This window comes from Ostrinia furnacalis, unplaced genomic scaffold (genome assembly GCF_004193835.3).
Source record: "Ostrinia furnacalis isolate ACB-3 unplaced genomic scaffold, ASM419383v2 OfSCF5175, whole genome shotgun sequence".
Lineage (NCBI taxonomy): Eukaryota > Metazoa > Arthropoda > Insecta > Lepidoptera > Crambidae > Ostrinia > Ostrinia furnacalis.
This window is the reverse complement of record NW_021135414.1, coordinates 307,991-326,205: the sequence shown is the minus strand read 5'-3', so window position 1 is coordinate 326,205 and position 18,215 is coordinate 307,991. Positions and strand designations below refer to the sequence as shown.

General features: G+C 41.5%; 2 protein-coding genes across 2 annotated transcripts in view; one reads left to right on the top strand and one right to left on the bottom strand.

Moving 5' to 3' along the window:
• The window catches only part of puf (ubiquitinyl hydrolase 1 puf), a 73,491-nt gene extending 59,876 nt beyond the window's left edge, over positions 1 to 13,615 (bottom strand). Inside the window, exons 1-15 of the mRNA XM_028315594.1 lie at positions 13,437 to 13,615; positions 13,211 to 13,307; positions 12,201 to 12,958; positions 11,858 to 12,129; positions 11,184 to 11,402; positions 10,451 to 10,657; positions 8,220 to 8,298; positions 8,067 to 8,139; positions 7,030 to 7,148; positions 6,460 to 6,574; positions 5,769 to 5,940; positions 4,050 to 4,220; positions 3,251 to 3,378; positions 3,091 to 3,169; positions 2,299 to 2,483 (exon numbers count right to left, since the gene is read on the bottom strand). Of these exons, the coding sequence (XP_028171395.1) occupies positions 2,299 to 2,483; positions 3,091 to 3,169; positions 3,251 to 3,378; positions 4,050 to 4,220; positions 5,769 to 5,940; positions 6,460 to 6,574; positions 7,030 to 7,148; positions 8,067 to 8,139; positions 8,220 to 8,298; positions 10,451 to 10,657; positions 11,184 to 11,402; positions 11,858 to 12,129; positions 12,201 to 12,958; positions 13,211 to 13,307; positions 13,437 to 13,479 (2,717 nt within the window). The 5' untranslated portion in view covers positions 13,480 to 13,615. The remainder of the gene's footprint in view (positions 1 to 2,298; positions 2,484 to 3,090; positions 3,170 to 3,250; positions 3,379 to 4,049; positions 4,221 to 5,768; positions 5,941 to 6,459; positions 6,575 to 7,029; positions 7,149 to 8,066; positions 8,140 to 8,219; positions 8,299 to 10,450; positions 10,658 to 11,183; positions 11,403 to 11,857; positions 12,130 to 12,200; positions 12,959 to 13,210; positions 13,308 to 13,436) is intronic.
• Positions 13,616 to 13,925: 310 nt separating this feature from the next.
• Positions 13,926 to 17,381, top strand: Alg12 (Alg12 alpha-1,6-mannosyltransferase). The gene is made up of 8 exons (XM_028315568.1): positions 13,926 to 14,132; positions 14,215 to 14,347; positions 14,454 to 14,627; positions 14,946 to 15,099; positions 15,189 to 15,333; positions 15,579 to 15,805; positions 15,957 to 16,097; positions 16,180 to 17,381. Exons 1-8 carry the CDS (start codon positions 14,007 to 14,009, stop codon positions 17,348 to 17,350), a joined length of 2,271 nt encoding a protein of 756 aa, XP_028171369.1. The 5' UTR covers positions 13,926 to 14,006; the 3' UTR covers positions 17,351 to 17,381.
• Positions 17,382 to 18,215: the final 834 nt, after the last annotated feature.

The following is an 18,215-nucleotide window of genomic DNA, read 5'->3' as shown; positions in this document are numbered from 1 at the left end:
CACAAAGGGTTCCGTAGCAGCAAATATAATAAACTTATTATGTCAATTTATACACCTGGTGAATGGAGCCTAAACTCTCCCGATATTTTGCCTTGTACTTTTATGTATGAATATTAATTTTATATATGTATTTATAAATATTCCGAGCTAAAGAGGTGGCAAAAGCAATGGCAAACAAACCACAATCAATAGTATTCGGTTGTCGCTGAACACTTGGAAACTGAATACATGACTCCGATAGATACGGAAACAAGGCTTTTACATATATTTTTTGCGATTTTCCTAGAACACCAACAAGACTATCGTACACACGCAGTATTCCATTAATGTAATAAATACAACTCCAGTGCCCCACTAATCCCACGTCACCGTCATAAATTACTTGAAGGTGCGTCTCATTTTTAGGTACAGGTTCAATCAGTTCAGGGTGTTGAAATAATTCTAGCTCACGCGGTCTAAATGATGTGCACCGAAGTAACTTTTCATGAAATGCGCGAACCACATCATCTTCGATATAGTTATTATAATTCAGAATGTAGGAAAACGTATTATCTAAAGTATCCATTGTTAGATGATATACAATAAGCTTTAGAAATTTTAAAAACCTGCTACGAAACACTAAAATTTGCACCAAAAACAAAGGAATTTATATTATTGGGGGATTTATTAGTACGTGACCGGTTTAATAGCACCTATTAAACCAGTATACCTACTTACTTATTTTTTATAATAGGTACAATTCAATATTAAAAAGTCTCAACGCCAAATTCGACTTGCGAAAGAAGTAAATGGGAACGATGAAATTCTCTTAGCGCGCACAAGTGACAACGACGTCTGCCCTCACGTGTCTGCCCGTTCGGGTCGACGCGGTTAGCTATCTTATCCCCGCTCCCGCGCGAGACCACGCCCCGCAACTCACGCGCTGCAGCGCAGCGAGCGACCGATCTTCTTGAATCGATGTAATAATAATCTATAGGATTAACGCGTTTTAAAAATATTGGTTCGATGGATATGTTTAACCTATTATTACTCAACAATCACATTTGTAATATTAAACTTTATCAAATGCACAATGTATTTAAGGTACATTACTGGATAAGGATTAATGGCGTATTGCTTGAATAAGCTAATATTTCTCGTAAAAAGTACCTACATTATAAAGATTTTATATCATCGCGGATTTTAAAAGGTGTACAATACTGTAGTATATTTTTTGATCTATCTTATAAGGTTCAGCCATCGTTTTCAGTGTAAGCACAATAACTTAACCAAAATTACAGTTAAATCAACCTATCTCAAAAACTATAAGAGATACTTTGATCAAACCAAAAATCGTTGAAAGAGTTAATTAGCATGCATCACCTCTATTTTTTTTAGAATTTTATACCCCGTAGTTATAAAAATAGAGGGGGGGGGACATACTTTTTACGACTTTGAGAGCTGATATCTCAAAAACCGTTCACTTTAAGAAAAATGTTTTTTAGAAAACTTTATATCATTTTAAAAGACCTTTCCATTGATACCCCACACGGGTATGTACATCGAAAAAAAAATTTTCATCCCTCAGTTACATGTATGGGGGGCCCCACCCCCAATTCTTTTTTTTACTATTTAGTGTCATAATTTTGTAGCGGTTCATACAACACATATTCCCATCAAATTTCATCACTGTAGTACTTATAGTTTCCGAGTAAATCGGCTGTGACAGACGGACAGACGGACAGACGGACAGACGGACAGACGGACATGACGAAACTATAAGGGTTCCGTTTTTGCCATTTTGGCTACGGAACCCTAAAAAGCGGGCGCACCCGCAAGTTTTAGCTTAGGTCCAATAGCAATAATTTGTATTATACAAAATACTAATATTTTTTTTGTATTAATATTAAATACTAAATAATTAAATACTAATATTAATATTGTTTTTACAAAAAATGCGTTTCTATCTAATCATATAGTGTTTGTTTTCACCCGGGTTTGACAAACAAACAACCAAAAGTTCGAATTTCTGAAATCAAATTTTAATTTTGCTTTTTAAATGAACAGCATTTGTGGTCTATTTGACATCACATGGTGCTTCTATATGGCATTAGTCTCTAAATGGTTTAGCAGAAATGTTAATGTATGAAAATAATTAATGGTGGTATTCCGAATAAATTCAAATTAAAGTCCGGTCGCCGAGCAGATAGAATTTCGTCCAATGACCCCAAGCTACCCATCATCACTCGCGCGTAATTATATTGCTGTTGCGACTGTGCGACGGGCGGCCGCAATGACCGGAGTTTACCCTCATCATACCTGAAGTGCTGCGGAGAGCCCACCGGCGAGAATATGGCCGTCAAGAAGTGCAAGCGCACGGTGAGTTCAGTGATGTGCGCGTAGTGCGCCGCGTCGCCCGCGCCGCGCGCCTGCTGCGTGTAGTGGCGCAGGTCCTCCACGAACAGCCGCATCATGCCGCGCTCGCGCTCCGCCCACATCACCACCTGCCGACATGGGGTAGGCGTAATATGTATATTTTAAAATTATTATTTTTTTATGCTAGACAAGGCAGGTATTTGACCGCAATCGTACCTGGTATTAAGTGAGATGCAGTCTAGGATGGTACATATCTGCCCATAAAACGCAGTGTATAAGGCCATATGTCATTCTCTTCCAGTTATCCTTAGCCCATATATGCCCAGAGGCACGAAAACGACCCAAAGGTACGTTTTCTTGCGATGCCTATAAAAATGTCCGTTTGTTCGTTTTAATTACATAGATATGGGTTAGGTTAGAACCTCGTACTAGCATTCGAGTTCAAGAGTAGTAATATAACACAATTGTTACTGTGTAATAAAATAATAATGATTGAACTTCGGACAAAAAATTTGGACTCTAAGAAACGGCACGTTGATATTGAATTCGGCGGTAGGTAGGTTTTTAGCATGGAGCTTACTGAATTGTACTTTATAGCGTGGTATTGAGGCCAGCTATTTCTTTAATGTGTTTACGGAGTGATCCTTCTGATGTAGCTATCATTATATTATTCTGTGAGTGTGATAATATACATCTGTGATTCAAAGCTCTTTGAAGATGATTTGGAAACATTACCTGATGCATATCCATGCCTCGTAATTGTTGGAATGATGAGAACAGCTTTGGCAGTAGACGTAACGATACTGCTACAGATCTGGAAGAAAAATCACAAATAAGTATTTGTTTCAGTATAAAAACTGTTAAATAAGTGATTACTTAAATAAATTGTCTTTACCTGTGATTAGCGAGGTTGTCGAGACACCCTTCGATGAACTTAATCCGGATAAACTTGTCTGTGCTGAAGCAAAGCAGAGCGCAAAGCGCTTTCTCCGCTTCTAGGGCTAGGCCTTCACCAAGTTGCTCCTGCGAATTGCATAGGTATCTTTAAATGTAACGTTCACATTATCACTCTTTTTACTAAAATTAGATAAATAGATGAAGTAGAAGAAGAGATAAATAGTAATTTCTGTCATAAATAAGGTGCTTAAGGTGATTTTCTTCCGCCACGTCTCAACACCAGCCCATATGCTATCCAGAAGTGGTGGTAGAGCAAACTATATTTGGGACGTATAAGAGGAAATGTGAACATCAGACCTCCCCAACTCGTATGGGCAGCATGGAGGATACAGCCAAATCCGCTCGTAAATGGGAGTGGAGACTGAATATTCTGATAATGATGATGATGGTGGTGATAATGACCATTAAAGGTTCGGCCAAACCAACGCGATCACACGCAATCAGCCGGCGTGCAGCGATGGCGATCAATGCATTTAAGTCTGGTCGCCATCGCTGCACGCCGGCTGATCGCGTTGGTTTGGCCGAACCTTTTAGAGTCCTAAATACTAATAACTAACGCTAATTCATGCAATGCAAACAGTTTATTAAACCTATTTTAACTATTGCACTGTTTTATCTCGTTCCTACTTGGCGCTGTCATAATTTGATAGAAAGTGACAAAAGAGTGCAATTAGTTTAAATAAGTTTATTATGCTGTTTGCCTTATTATGAATAAGGGTATTAGAATTTAATCTTACAATGTTGCCGTCCTGCAGCAAGTCCCACAGCAGCGTATTCCCAGGCCGGCACACCGCGTCGACGTCACACGGCGGCGCCGCGACCGCCGCGCCCGTTCCCACGCCCACCACGCCCACGCCCACGCGTGACGTCTGGTACTCGGTGAGACATTGCGCCTGGAATAAGATGCTCTATACAGGAAATGATGTTGGTCGAGATACTTTTGATTATATACAATTCACAAATCTCAAACTCCATGGTTATACACCATGTGTGTAATATAATAGTGATTAGTTCGACTGTCTTGTTGCGGAGGTCCTAGATCATTGTGAAGTATTATTGGGTAAAGCCTAGTCTGTGAGCACGTAGAATTTTGTCCAATGACCCCAAGCGACTGTGCGGGCGCCCGCAGTGAGTGTGCGAACGCAACAGCAACATAATTACGCGCGAGCGATAAGGATGGGTAGCTAGGGGTCATTCGACAAAATTCTACGTGCTCGCGGACCTGACTATAGATTAGGACACTGTTATGCTACAATCAACCAAAAAAAATATTATTGAAGCCGGTCAGTCCGATTGATCCATGTCAGCCACCTATAGCAACACGTGAAAATACATACGGAAAAGTCACAAGAAACGATATAAATAATAACACGCAACACTTTTTTGCTCAAGCGATTAACAACGTTATTACACTCATACCTGCACAACAAGGCGTGTGAGTAGTGAGGAGAATCTCACAGGCGGAGTCGTCTTCTTCTAAGTCCTTATCGCCCAAGCAAGACGCTTATACACATTATTCCTCAAACGATTTTGAACATTATCACCATGACCTATTGTTAGTATTACCTGGGCAGCGAGGCGAGCGAGCTCCTCGCAGGCGGAGTTATCTTCTTCCAAGCGACTCGGCTAACTATGTTCATCAAGCTATTGTCATCATCGTCCATCACACTCATACCACCGCGTCAGACGTCTTGATTGCACGTGCAATGATCGTCACAGTGCATGCTATCCCGGAGGCAGGCTGAACGCGTTCGTTTGGCCGAAGCTTTATTATTATTACCTGGGCAGCGAGGCGAGCGAGCTCCTCCTCGCAGGCGGAGTCATCGTCGTCTAAGTCGGCGAGGTGTGGCGAGTGCGACGCGATAGCTGACGATGCACTACCCTCCTCGCCCGATCAAGCGATATTCAACTTTATCACATTACCTATTGTACGAGCACGATCGTACATCCTGCTGCACCGTCAGCATCAACCGCCGAGCGACCCACGAACCCTCAACGTGCACCGTCGGCACTCTACACCGACGGCACACTAGCATATACCTTTCATTGTGTACAGTAAATAACTTATGTATAAATAGCAATAGCATTATAACAATAAACAGATATCAACCGTCCGTCTGTGTCTCATTTCCCCCCACTGCGGCCAAGACACCCTTAGCCGTCGCTATGATCAGTCCGGTGAGTCTGCCGGGCTGGCAGCGGGTCCCCGCCGCCTACCTGCCGTCCTAACGCTGCTGCCCTGGGCGACCTGGGAGCAGCTTCCTTCCTATCAAACCTTATTATGTCTAAGTATATATTGTTAGGCAGGGCTAGGGCTCTAGGGACTTAGTGGTCTTAGGTAATAGGGACTCCAGGCTCACTAGGGAGTTAGCTCCCTTCCTGACCGCATATCCCGGGCACGGGAGCGGTGCCTTACAACCATTGCCTCCCGCCCGTACACCTATTATTCTTATTACCTGGGCAGCGAGGCGAGCGAGTTCCTCCTCGCAGGCGGAGTCGTCCTCGTCCAAGTCGGCGAGGTGCGGGTGCGAGTGCGGCGAGATGGCGGACGACGCACTACCTTCCTCCTCTTCGCCTGACGCGCCGCGGCGTTTGTAGCTCTCCATAAGCCGGAGCTCCATTAACCTCCTGGAGTGAAATGAACTTGATGGTTAACCATCTAAGGTAGGAAAATTGGATCATCAATTCCAGTAGTAAGTCAGTAGGACGATATTCGCTTGGTAAAATCAGCTCGGATCGTTTAATAAGAGCTACTGAACTGTGCCGCTCCTGAAAAGCGATTGTGACCATTGTGCCCAAGTAGACATTCGCACATTCGGGGACTTTCGTTCTTGAAATCACGCTGTTATAAAGGGAGTTTTGCTCCTATAGAGCGGCACAAGAGGGGTGATGACATTTATGACGTGACAAAGCATACTCATACAAATCTGAAGCACATTTGAAGCCTCGCTGATGTTTGACGTTCTAAAAACACCCTCCCGTGCCGCTCCCTTACTGCAGGCACTGAATGAGTTAAGTATTCGCCTCGCTCTATTTTGAATTCGAACGAATAAAATAAAACTTGTACGGCGTCTTTATATTCATTTGTAATAATTTATCTGTTTATTAGCTAAAAAATTCAATTTCAATGAATCCGGACAGTCTCACCTAGCATCGACATTGTCGCACAGCAGCTGGCAGTGTCCGGTGTCGCTGCCGGACGTCTCCTCCTCCACCTCGGACACCGACTCCGCCAGCTCGGCCGGCTTCAGCGCGGCTGCTACTGGACAAACTGGTTGTTTAGTTTCTTGCAGTTGTGACACTGTTTTAATTATCTAGATAACACCAGAGTCCCAGCCAGATCGATAAAATCCGCGTAAAAATCTTTGAGTTTATCATACAATGGGATGGAATCCAAACCGCTATTGAATTTTTGGTCCGATGCGCAATAAAAATGAGTGAGATTACCAAATGTCATTAGACCTTATAGTTTTTAATTATTACCAACTAGCTATAAGTAGTTTTTTAAATACTTTTACAACAAGTAACTTCTAGAAATCATAACGAACAGCGGCCTCATTTATTTTATTGCAATATTTTCAGTCTAAGCAACATGAAGGAGAGTCCAAAATTCATAAGCTTATCCATTAAATTAAAATATAATACACCATAAGAAATAACGAAAAGCTATTCAAGAAAGATGTGATAAAATGATTGTCGTATGGACCATGCACTCACGGAAATGCCTGGTCTTGCCGGGCTTGTGGCGCTTCTTGTAGAGTTTCTTCTTGCGCGGCCGCAGCAGCTCCTCGGCGCCGCTGCTGGCGCTGCCGCTGCTGCCGGCGCGCTTGCTGCGTCTGCGAGGATCACGCATAGAGATATAGAGATACCAACTGATGCGCTGAGTTCGAAACTCAGTTTACTCAGTGTCGCATTAGACATTCACACACACAAAGAAATCAAAATATGTGCTCATTATCCACTGCGGTATCAGTACTCAACGTTCGAATAATCTTTAGTACTACGCAAGCAATGTAAACTGTTTACATATGGCATGCTGTCTTCATTGCTTTCACGAGCAATGTGTTCTGTTTTTGGGCATGCGACACTGTCCCCGCCCCCTTGTCACATCTCCCTTTAGTTTCTGTGATCTGTGGGATTACGCATTCAGTTAGGGTAGGACTACGCCCTTCAGTGGCGCCGGCGCATCAGTGTCCAGTGGCGCGTGGTTCTCCTCGAAACCGGAGGGGCTCACCCAAGGGCGAGCAGTAGCAGTAGCCCTGAGATGGAACCGCGGAATGTCCAATATTAGGATAATAACTCGCGGCTTCGTTTCAATGACCCCGGAGGACACCATCGGGTTTTAATGGGTAGGCTCCGCCTTCCCGGCGGGGAGAGTCCCACATAACCCAATGTTCCCAATGTTAAAGGGACTACAAGCGTTGGCTATCTTTATACGGACGAAAGCACATCAAGTTAGATTGCGGTTTGGACAACAAACAAAAAATACTCGAATATGTAGTGTTAAATAATACTTTAAAAGCTACTGTTTATCCTTGAAAAATAATGTTTTTGTGTCACGCGAGCGCAGTAAAAATATAATTTTGAAAATAATTCCTTCCAACAGCAATGTTTTAACTAGCCCCAGAGTGAGACCTTGTACTTTGGCAAGATAATAGATTTACATACATTTAAATACAAAAATTGCAGTCACACTGTAAGAAACAATATGGTAAAATTCGAAATACAGCACATTTTAAAACAAATATACATACTTTTGGCAAGACTTGAGGGTTGGGCATTCTTTCTTCGATAGTTCCTCGCCTTCACGAAGCCATTCTTGTTCAGCTGAAGAATAATAATGAGAGATTTAATAAGTAATACAATAATAATATCGTAAATGATTTTGGAAAAGAAAAGATATTTACCAGTAAGCTCGCGTTGATGTTTACTTTGCTTCCGTGGTGTAGGCCCAGCCTCTTCTCCTGATGTACTTAGTTCTTCACACTAGAATTGAAAATTACTAGTTATCAATGTGCTTAATGGCGTAGAGTTAAAAAAAATATTTGAGTTCACTGTTTATGTTTTATTTTTCTATTTCATTTTAGTTATTCAGTAATAATGTAAATGAATAGATTAATATTCTTCCTGGCTGGCTGAATGTAAATTGATTTTCCTTTTGAGTGAAGCTGTTGCTGAGTGCTTAATTTGCATTTTAATTACGCGACAGCGTCGTGTCGTAATATGCCATACATACTTAGAAATTCGTGTTGTGGTCGCTTATGAGAAACACCACGACGCTTTTTGGCAATAGATAAAAGTCATGTTGCGTTCTAAGTACTAGTTGATGTAACCATATTTTATCATGACAGGCTGAATGTAATTTGTTTTTTTACTTGTAATACAGGATTTGAGGGAAGGGCGCGTGGGTTACAGTAATGACATGGAGCGCGTCGTGAGACAATACGTGTGCTCTTTGTATATAATTTTGACTGGAGGAGGAGCGCGAAATTTTTTGTATGGGCGAAAGGGGGCGTGTCTCAAATAAGTTTGGGAACCAACCCCTAGAGTCTAGGGGAACTCTAAACTACTAAAGGCAACTCACAGGGTCATCATCCGAGTTCGTTTGGTCCAAGCTAACGCTAGCCTCCGAGGCGGAGTTGTGGTGCGGCTAGCAGGGAGGTACTGATTAACGCGAGGTGTAATGCCCGGTTTTCACCAAGGTGGAATGGAGCGGAGACGAGAGGAGACGTGTCAGTCTATTGCTGTGTGGTGCGGACTCAAGCACTCAAGATTTATAGACAGCAATAGACTGACGGCTGACAGTTACGTACATTTATTATCTCATCTCGTCTAATCTCCGCTCGTCTCGTCTCCGCTCCGCTTTGGTGCCCTAAGCTCTAAGGGAACTAAAGGGACCACATGGCCCGCAAGAGTGCTGACGCGAGGTGTCAACTAAATAGGGATGCTAAAGGCAACTCACAGGGTCATCATCCGAGTTCGTCTGGTCCATGCTAGCGCTGGCCTCTGAGGAGGACTTGTGGCGCAACACAGTTGCAGGTACGCACAACTCTTCTCTTGTCTCGTCTCCGCTCCGCTATGGTGCCCTAAGCTCTAGGGGAACTAAAGGCAACTCACAGGGTCGTCGTCCGAGTTCGTCTGGTCCATGCTAACGCTGGCCTCCGAGGAGGAGTTCTGGTGCGGCTAGCAGGGAGGTACTGATTAAGGCGAGGTGTAATGCCCGGTTTTCACCAAGGCGGAATGGAGCGGAGACGAGAGGAGACGTGTCGGGCGGACTCAAGCACTCAAGATTTGTAGACAGCAATAGACTGACGGCTGACAGTTACGTACATTTCTTCTCTCTCGTCTCGTCTAATCTCCGCTTAGGTGGAGACCACGTTTAGGCTCTAAGGGAACTCTAAACTTTTAAAGGCAACTCACAGGGTCGTCATCCGAGTTCGTCTGGTCCATGCTAACGCTGGGCTCCGAGGAAGAGTTGTGGTGCGGCTTGCAGGACGGCGCGGGCTGGCGCAGCGGCTCCGGCGGGCCCGCACCCGCGCTGACCCCGCGGGACCACAGGGCCCGCATGAGTGCCGTCGCGAGGTGTCAATTAGGGGGATAATAAAGGCAACTCACAAGGTCGTCATTTGAGTTCGTCTGGTGCATGCCTACGCTGGACTCCGAGGACAAGTTGTGATGCGGCTTGAAGGGCGGTGCGGGCCCCCGCTGCTTTCTCCTTACACCTCGCACTCCCAAAGCAAAGGCATCATACGATTCGTAGACATCAATAGGCTGACAGCTACGCACAACTCCCCTCTCGTCTCGTTTCCGTTCCGCTTTGGTGCCCTAAGCGCTAGCTAGGGGAACTAAAGGGAACTAAAGGCAACTCACAAGATCGTAATCCTAGTTCGTCTGGTGCATGCTAGCGCTGGCCTCTGAGGACGAGTTGTGGTGCGACACAGTTGCAGCTACACACAACTCTTCTCTCGTTTCGTCTCCTCTCCGCTCGTCTTGTCTCCGTTCTACTTTGGCGCTCTAAGCTTTAGGGGGACCTAAAGACAACTCACAGGGTCGTCATCCGAGTACGGCTCGGGACCACATGGCCCCCATAGTGCTAACGCGAGGTGTCAACTAAAGAGGGATACTAAAGGCAACTCACAGGGTCGTCGTCCGAGTTCGTCTGGTCCATGCTAACGCTGGCCTCCGAGGAGGAGTTGTGGTGCGGCTTGCAGGGCGGCGCGGGCTGGCGCAGCGGCTCCGGCGGGCCCGCGCCCAGCGCCGGCGGCGTGCCCGCGCCCGCGCCCGCGCCCGCGCAGCCCCCGCGGGACCACATGGCCCGCATGAGAGCCGACGCGAGGTATAAGCTCTGGGGGAAAACAAAAGAGGATAAGGTACAGTCATTGGGAATTTATTAGAAGCAGAAGAGAGCACATAAACATCTTAAGGTTCAATCAATCCAACGCGATCACACGCGATCAGCCGGCTTGCAGCGATGATCATTGATCGCCATCCCTGCACGCCGGCTGATCGCGTGTGATCGCGTTGGTTTGGCTGAACCTTTAATCAATTTATTATTGTTTTACAGAATGCATGAGATTTTGTTTTGCTGCAAAATGTTCTTTTGTCCCTTGACATAGGCCTCCTCCAACACATTAATAGGTTTGCACTCTTTCTGCCATGTCACCATACACCTTGACAATCAATGTTCAGTCTATACAGCCACAAACAACATGTACCTCAGTATGGAACTTGGGCGGCAAAGCGCATAGGAGACCAGAGAGGTGGACGCACGGCTTGGGGGCTAGTAATAATGGTAGGTTTACAGTTTTACGGGCAGCAGGTCGTACACCTGGCGGCCGCAGTGCTCGAGCTGCGCTGCTGACGTCACGCACCTGCTCAGTGTGGTCCTTGGGCGGCAGCGCGCACAGCAGGCTGTAGAGGTGCGCGCACGGCTTGGGGGCCAGCGCGCGGATGAAGCCGGGCAGCAGGTCGTACACCTGGCGGCCGCAGTGCTTGAGCTGCGCCGCCGCCCACACCAGCTCCACGTGCTCCGTCGTCACGCGGCCCTCTACCGCCAGGAACTTAAGGATCATGTGCGACTGCTTTATCACCTGGATTCAAAAAACATATTTTTTTATCTGCAACAAGGAAGCTCTTGGCCTGCAACTAACATGATGGAAAGTGAAGATCAGGCCGAAGATGGAAGCGACTTTCACCCGGACAGAGGAACTGGCTATCTTACCTCTAACTGCCGGAACACAGCAATGCTGTTAACAATGTTGTTATGGTGACAGACCTAGGATGGTGGTAGCTAGCCAGGTGGACACACTCAATACTTTATTGCTACTTTATTGCATTATTAACAAAATCATGAATTTACATATTACAGTGTTACTATTGTACATTTGGCACAGCAAAACTTTGAGAAAAGATGATCACTCACTTCTAAATTGTGCTTTGCAATTAAAGATGTTTTCATGGTAATATGGTAATTTTAACATTAGATTCTTTGCATAATATAGACACATAAACAAGCACACACTTTCATATTTAAGACAATCATTACCTCAACATGTAAATTAGGTCCAAACAAGTGCTCTATGATTTCATTGAAGCTTAGCCAAGCTGCCAGGCGCCGCCCAGCCATCTCGGCGTCCGCGGCCGGCTCTCCGGCACACAGTTCATTGTGGGCCGCGATGTGTGCGTTGATCTGTGCCACTCCGGCCAGGCGCATGGTCAGTGTACTGCTGTTAAAGTACTTGAAGGCTAAGGCTAAGCCATCGGCGTCGAACGCCAGAGGCGCGTCTAGTGGCTCTTTAGCTGCTCCCCACATGAAATCTGGAAGTATTATTTTGTATAAGACAATATTTAATAAAAGAAAGTACCATTGTTATTTTACTTGCACTTACCAGCCATAGACTTGACAGCTGGAACTCTCAAGTCCTTATCCTCCAAGTTGCACATGTAATTCAAGATTTTACTTCTGAGTGGCATGAACAACTGAGCCACTGCTCTAAAGTTCAGCCACAGCTTGAGATTTCCCACAGCAGCTACGATAGCATGTGCCATTGACAACGGCAAAGTGTTGGGCATGGCATGCTCAAATACCGAAGTCATTGCACACACTCCTCCCAATTTACAGAAGAGACTGACATTCCGCAATAAGTAAGCTGGTATTTCAGTGTCATGCAAGTCACAGTATGAGCTTAAGTTGGATATTTCCTGTGCGGAGAGGTCATCTAACCGGCTCAAAGCTGAATGTTTGCAAGCTAGGTACAGAGGAAAATTCAGTAAGAATATTTTGGAGACAATGTGCATGAGTTTTTCTTTTTGCGGCATTGACCACACTTCAGGATCTTCATTTGATGTTGAAGGCTTCTCCTTGCCTGGTTCTTCAGTTGGTTCAGAGGGTACTGTTGGAGCGGGGTTATCATTTTGTGGGGTGGTGTCTTTAGTAGGGTCATCACTTTTCTCCTCAGTATCAGGAGGTGCTACATCAGGTGGTTTTGTTTTCTCCTGCGTCTCATCTGGTGGTGGTACTTTAGCTGCTTCAATGAGGTCATCTTTAAGCTGTTTGAGCTGGCACACTGATAGACATAGTATACTTTGCACCACAAGATAGAACCTTTCAAAATTCTTCACATCACGATAGCAGCACATGCATTGTCTAAAATGTAAATTTACAACATTAGCTCTCTAATTAACATTCAATTGTAAATACAGTTTAATATAGAGCACTATCAAGTCAGAGAATTGTATAAAAAGCTTTCTTCCACAGAATTTACAATAGAAGTAAGCATAGAACCAATTTTTGGTAGTAGTTCATTAGAAAGTGTTACTTTACATCTTTAACTGCTAACTTTACGTGAGCAGTATAACTCAGACTTTTAATAGGTCAAAAATATGAAATAAACATTACCTTTGAGGCCATGAAAGAATGTAATTTAGTACTATTTCTAGTTCAGATTGGCTAATTGTTGGGTATTGGGATACATCGTCAGTCAACCTTGCTTCACCTATAAACACGAGGAAAAGATGTTATTCTAAGCAAACTGTGTGTAAACAATGCATAAATATGATATGAACGACAATAAACTATTGAAAATAGCAGGTGATTCGTAAAATTTTGAAACAATGTAACTTACAATTTACTAAAAGCTGTGAAAAATCTGAACAAACATCACACATTCTTATAGTTTTATATCAAGTATAAGCGAAATATTATTGCAATATCATCGCATTTGCTTTTCCAAGAGAATTATTGATCATTATTGATAATTTTCGTACAGAAAACGAACACTGCCCAAAAATGTCAATCACAAAATCCGTTCCACCATTGTTGACGATTGTTGTCAAAACTGCGTGTGGTAATGGTAAGTGGTTATTTCATTTGAACTCATAAATTTCTTGTCAAAGTAATTAGATAATTTAATTTAAAAAACTGATTTTAATAGTTTTGTTTCATGAGACAAGGGATTAGTTAAATTTTATGATTGCTTTTAATATTATGCTTATTTAGCAAGATATTTTGGATAATTTAATTTTCAAACATTTGCAGACACTAAACGTTGATCAATATATCGTTCAGAAATCAAAGAGCAGCTGATTTCCAAACAAAATAATTTCTCAACGTAAATGTAAATGTCACATAATTTGACAGTTTCGGGCTAGGATGGGTTGAGTCTGCGAAGTTGAATTAATTTTAAAAATCAAAAATGGTCCAGTTACTTTACATTGTCGCTAGTTTACATGTGCTATTATGTCCATTTACAAAAGTTGAAGAAAGTTTTAACATTCAAGCAACTCACGATATTTTATATCATCGTCATAACCTCACACAGGTGCGTAAAAGAAAATCTAATTTTGGACTCCTGTGTTGGATGTTACTTTATGAATGATACTCGTTATTCTATTTTGCTTCAGTACGATCACAATGAGTTTCCGGGAGTGGTGCCGCGTACTTTCATTGGACCTCTAGTAGTAGCAGTATTTTCGGCTCCAGTGGGAGCTTTGTTACATATCACAGGAATAAACAAGTTTTGGATGCAATATGTAGGTAAGTTAAGGCCAACCCGAAAAAAAAATTCTACATTACTGTTAATTTACTATATTGAAAATTTTTATTTTATTTTATAAATTAATCGTCCTCTCTTTATTTCCAGTTCGTTTGTCTCTAGCATTGAGTGTGATAGTAACATGGAGTCGCCTGAGGAATTCGTTACAGAAGCAGTTTGGCAACACATTTACTTGGTGGTACACAATAGTGACTGTCACTCAGTACCACTTTATGTTTTATATGAGCAGACCGCTACCTAATATAATGGTACTTCCACTTGGTAGGTAAAAAACAAAGGCAAAGTTTACCCATCAACTTATTTAAAGAATAAAAACATTTAATTTAAATTAAAAAAAACATGAAGCTCTAAACAGAAAGCTAAATTAAATGGACTTTACACCTACTACCACTAAAATAATCACAACATTATTGTCATTCTAACTAAATTATTGATGAGTTCTGTTCATTTGCCAAAAATCATGTGTGCCAGAATAATAAATCAATCACTTAAATCTGAAATGAGTTTCAACTTAAATATAATAACATTATTTTCTTATTCTCAACCCCAACATAAAATTCATATTTTTTAATTTTTCAGTACTTTTAGCATTTGAAGGATGGTTCTCAGGAAAACACAAACAATTTATAATATCAGCTGGTGCTTCTATTGTTATATTCCGATCTGAACTAGCCATGCTCTTTGGGCTATTTGTACTTATGGATTTGTACTTTAAGAAAATTGATATTCAAAAGTAAGTCATTAAAGTAGAAAATGTTATATTTTATTTATGTTCAAATGTTAATGAAAACACTTAAAACTAAACAATTTATTTATTTGCAGGTTTATCAAAATAGTTGTGCCAGCTGGAATTGGGCTAGTTGTCCTTACTGTGGCCATAGATTCCATATTTTGGGGCCGTTTATTGTGGCCTGAAGCTGAAGTGTTCTGGTACAACACTATTCTAAATAAGAGTTCCAATTGGGGTGTATCCTTTTAAACTGTACCATTACAAAACATTTTTTACAGTAAAATGTCAGAAATAAATAAATAAATAAAATGTCAGTATATTAAGTACATGTAGTAGTACAACAAGCACAAGTTGCATAATTGTATGTAGTTACTGTGCAAAGTTTTGTTTTACTATTTATTTATATTAACAAAATGATAGGTATACAAATTCCATTTTTTCTTCACTAAGTATGTATTTTTTTTCTTAACTGCACATTATAGACATCGCCATTCCTATGGTATTTCTACTCCGCTCTGCCGCGCGGACTCGGCCCCAGTCTTGTGCTGATTCCAGTAGGGGTTTACCTGGACCGGCGGCTGGTACCTCTAGTGGCGCCAGCCGTTACGTACATCCTTCTCTACTCCATCTTACCGCACAAGGAGCTAAGATTCATAATATACGTGTTCCCTCTCCTCAACGCAGCGTCGGCAGCTGCATGCTCATATATGTAAGTAAACTTAAAATAAATTTAATTACATAGAAAATATAGTACTTACCTGCATTGGATTGGACCTCATAACTATAGCTGGCTCTCTTGAGGCTCATAATGCTCAAGAAGTATATTAGGTGTCGAAAATACTTTCTTATTTTCTTTACAGATTCATAAGACGAACCAAAGCGCCGAAATTCGAGTTAATGTTCTGGGTGATCATTATTATCATATTAGGAAATATTGTTATGTCATTGGCCTTTGTTCTGGTTGCAATGAATAACTATCCTGGTGGAGTCGCTATCACAAGGTAAATGTCTGGTATGAAATTAAAGAGTTAGTTAAATGTCACCTTTAACTTGGCTTTTAAATAATAATACTTTATGTTTTAGGTTCCACAAACTTTTAAAGAATGAACCATTCGTCCATGTACATATCAGCAATCTTGCAGCTCAAACTGGTGTTACTAGGTTTACGCAAATTAACGACCAATGGGTGTATAGTAAAAACGAATCACTAGAAACAGAGCAACTTCAGGAGTATACACATTTACTTCTTGAAGCTAAAAGCAAATATTCTCCAAATTTAAAAGCCTTTACTCACACACATATGATTTTAGATAGCATCGATACATTCTCCCAAGTAGCAATGAATTATAAATTAATGCCCCCTGTCCGTATTAAAACTAGACCAGCACTTTTTATACTTGAAAGAAAAGATTTTCGGGAGTATCCTTTTGCCAAAACGATTGATAGCACTATTTTAAATGAAAATAGTGAGTCAAATCAAGTTTCTACAGAAGAAACAGTTGTCAATGTTGTAAATTACGATACATCAGATGAAGTTGTCGATAAAGAGTCACAAACGGTGACTTATGTCGATGAAGAAGAAGAAATACTAGAGGAAGATGTACAATTAAAGAGCGAGTCGAAAGATGATCAAGAAACTGTAAACGAAGAGAGCTCAAACGTAGACGTAATACCAGATTCTTCTCCCGATCAAGAGAAAGTGCTTCCTGAAGTTAATGAAGAGCCACTACTTGAGGCAAAAAAAGCGTTTGATGAACTAAAACTGTTAAAACAAGAACGAAAACGAAAAGCGATAGCAAAAATTAAGTCTGAAACGCGTAAAGAGGTCGTTGCATCAGCAAAGGAAAAGTTAAAGGAAATAATGAAACGCCATAAACACATAGCGGAAGAACTTTCCGAAGGTATTGTGACCGAAAAGGTCGAAGAGACTGGATCTGATGGAAGAGGTGATATACCAGAGCCTGAATTTGTATTAGAACCTGAAACACCAGAACATATAGTTAATGAAACAGAACCACCATCACCCTTGCCATCACTGGAAGATCTTATAAAAAGCGACGATGATAAAAATCATACAAACGAGAATATTGATGCTATAGTGGAAGAAGTTATCACTAGACTGATAGATAGAAAAATATACGATGATAAAACGAAACCTGAAGATATTAAAGCTGAAGACAGACAAATGATTCAAAGAATTGTGGAAGAAGTTGTTTCAGAGAGAATGAATTATTCTAAAGGTGAAAGCAAGTGAATAATGTAAGAGTATATTTATATGCTGCGATTTGACATGAAATTGATCTCCATCATACATAATTGTTTGCTAGTTGGATTTGCTGTTTTTGGTAATCCACATTAAAAATAAGAATTACGTGCCAAAACACTGTTGAGAATGTGCCTTCGTTTTTACTTTGTTAATATCGTTATGGAGTACCTACATATTATAAGCATTTCATTGTTTTGTTTTATGGCTTGTGTATTTGCTGCATTTTTTTACAAATATTTGTACGTATGTATATGTTTAAATTATTTTATTTATTGCGAAATATTGTTTTTAGTCAATAATTTGAAAGTGTACATAAGATTGTTCCGTTTTAACTTGTAATTAAATCATTATGATTTACTAATTAAGTATGCCTTTCTAATTGTTGTTAGCATAATACATTTAAATAACTATCTCATAAATAATGCAAAAAAAGTCAATTTGCAGAGAGGAACGATCAGCGTCGCAAGTAACGAAGGGAACGCACATAATTTTCTTGCAAGAAAAAAAATATTAGTCTTCTCCAAGTGTTCGGGCGTAATCTATCTATCTATTATTATTATTATTATATAGTATATAAGTAAAAATAAATTGATGTTCGTTAGTCTGATTAGAACTCGAGAACGGCTGGGCCGATTGAGCTGATTTTGGATTTAAAATGTTTGTCGTAGTCCAGGGTAGGTCTAAACGGTGAGCAAATACGCGCGCGATATTGTTTTTCTGTGACAGACAAAATTCCACGCAGGCGAAGCCGCGGGCGGAAAGCTAGTACAAAATAGTGTTCCGTATAACTGCTAAAAAAGGGCTGAACTCCTATTAGAACAATATTTTGTTTGTCTAACGCGAAACCATTTGG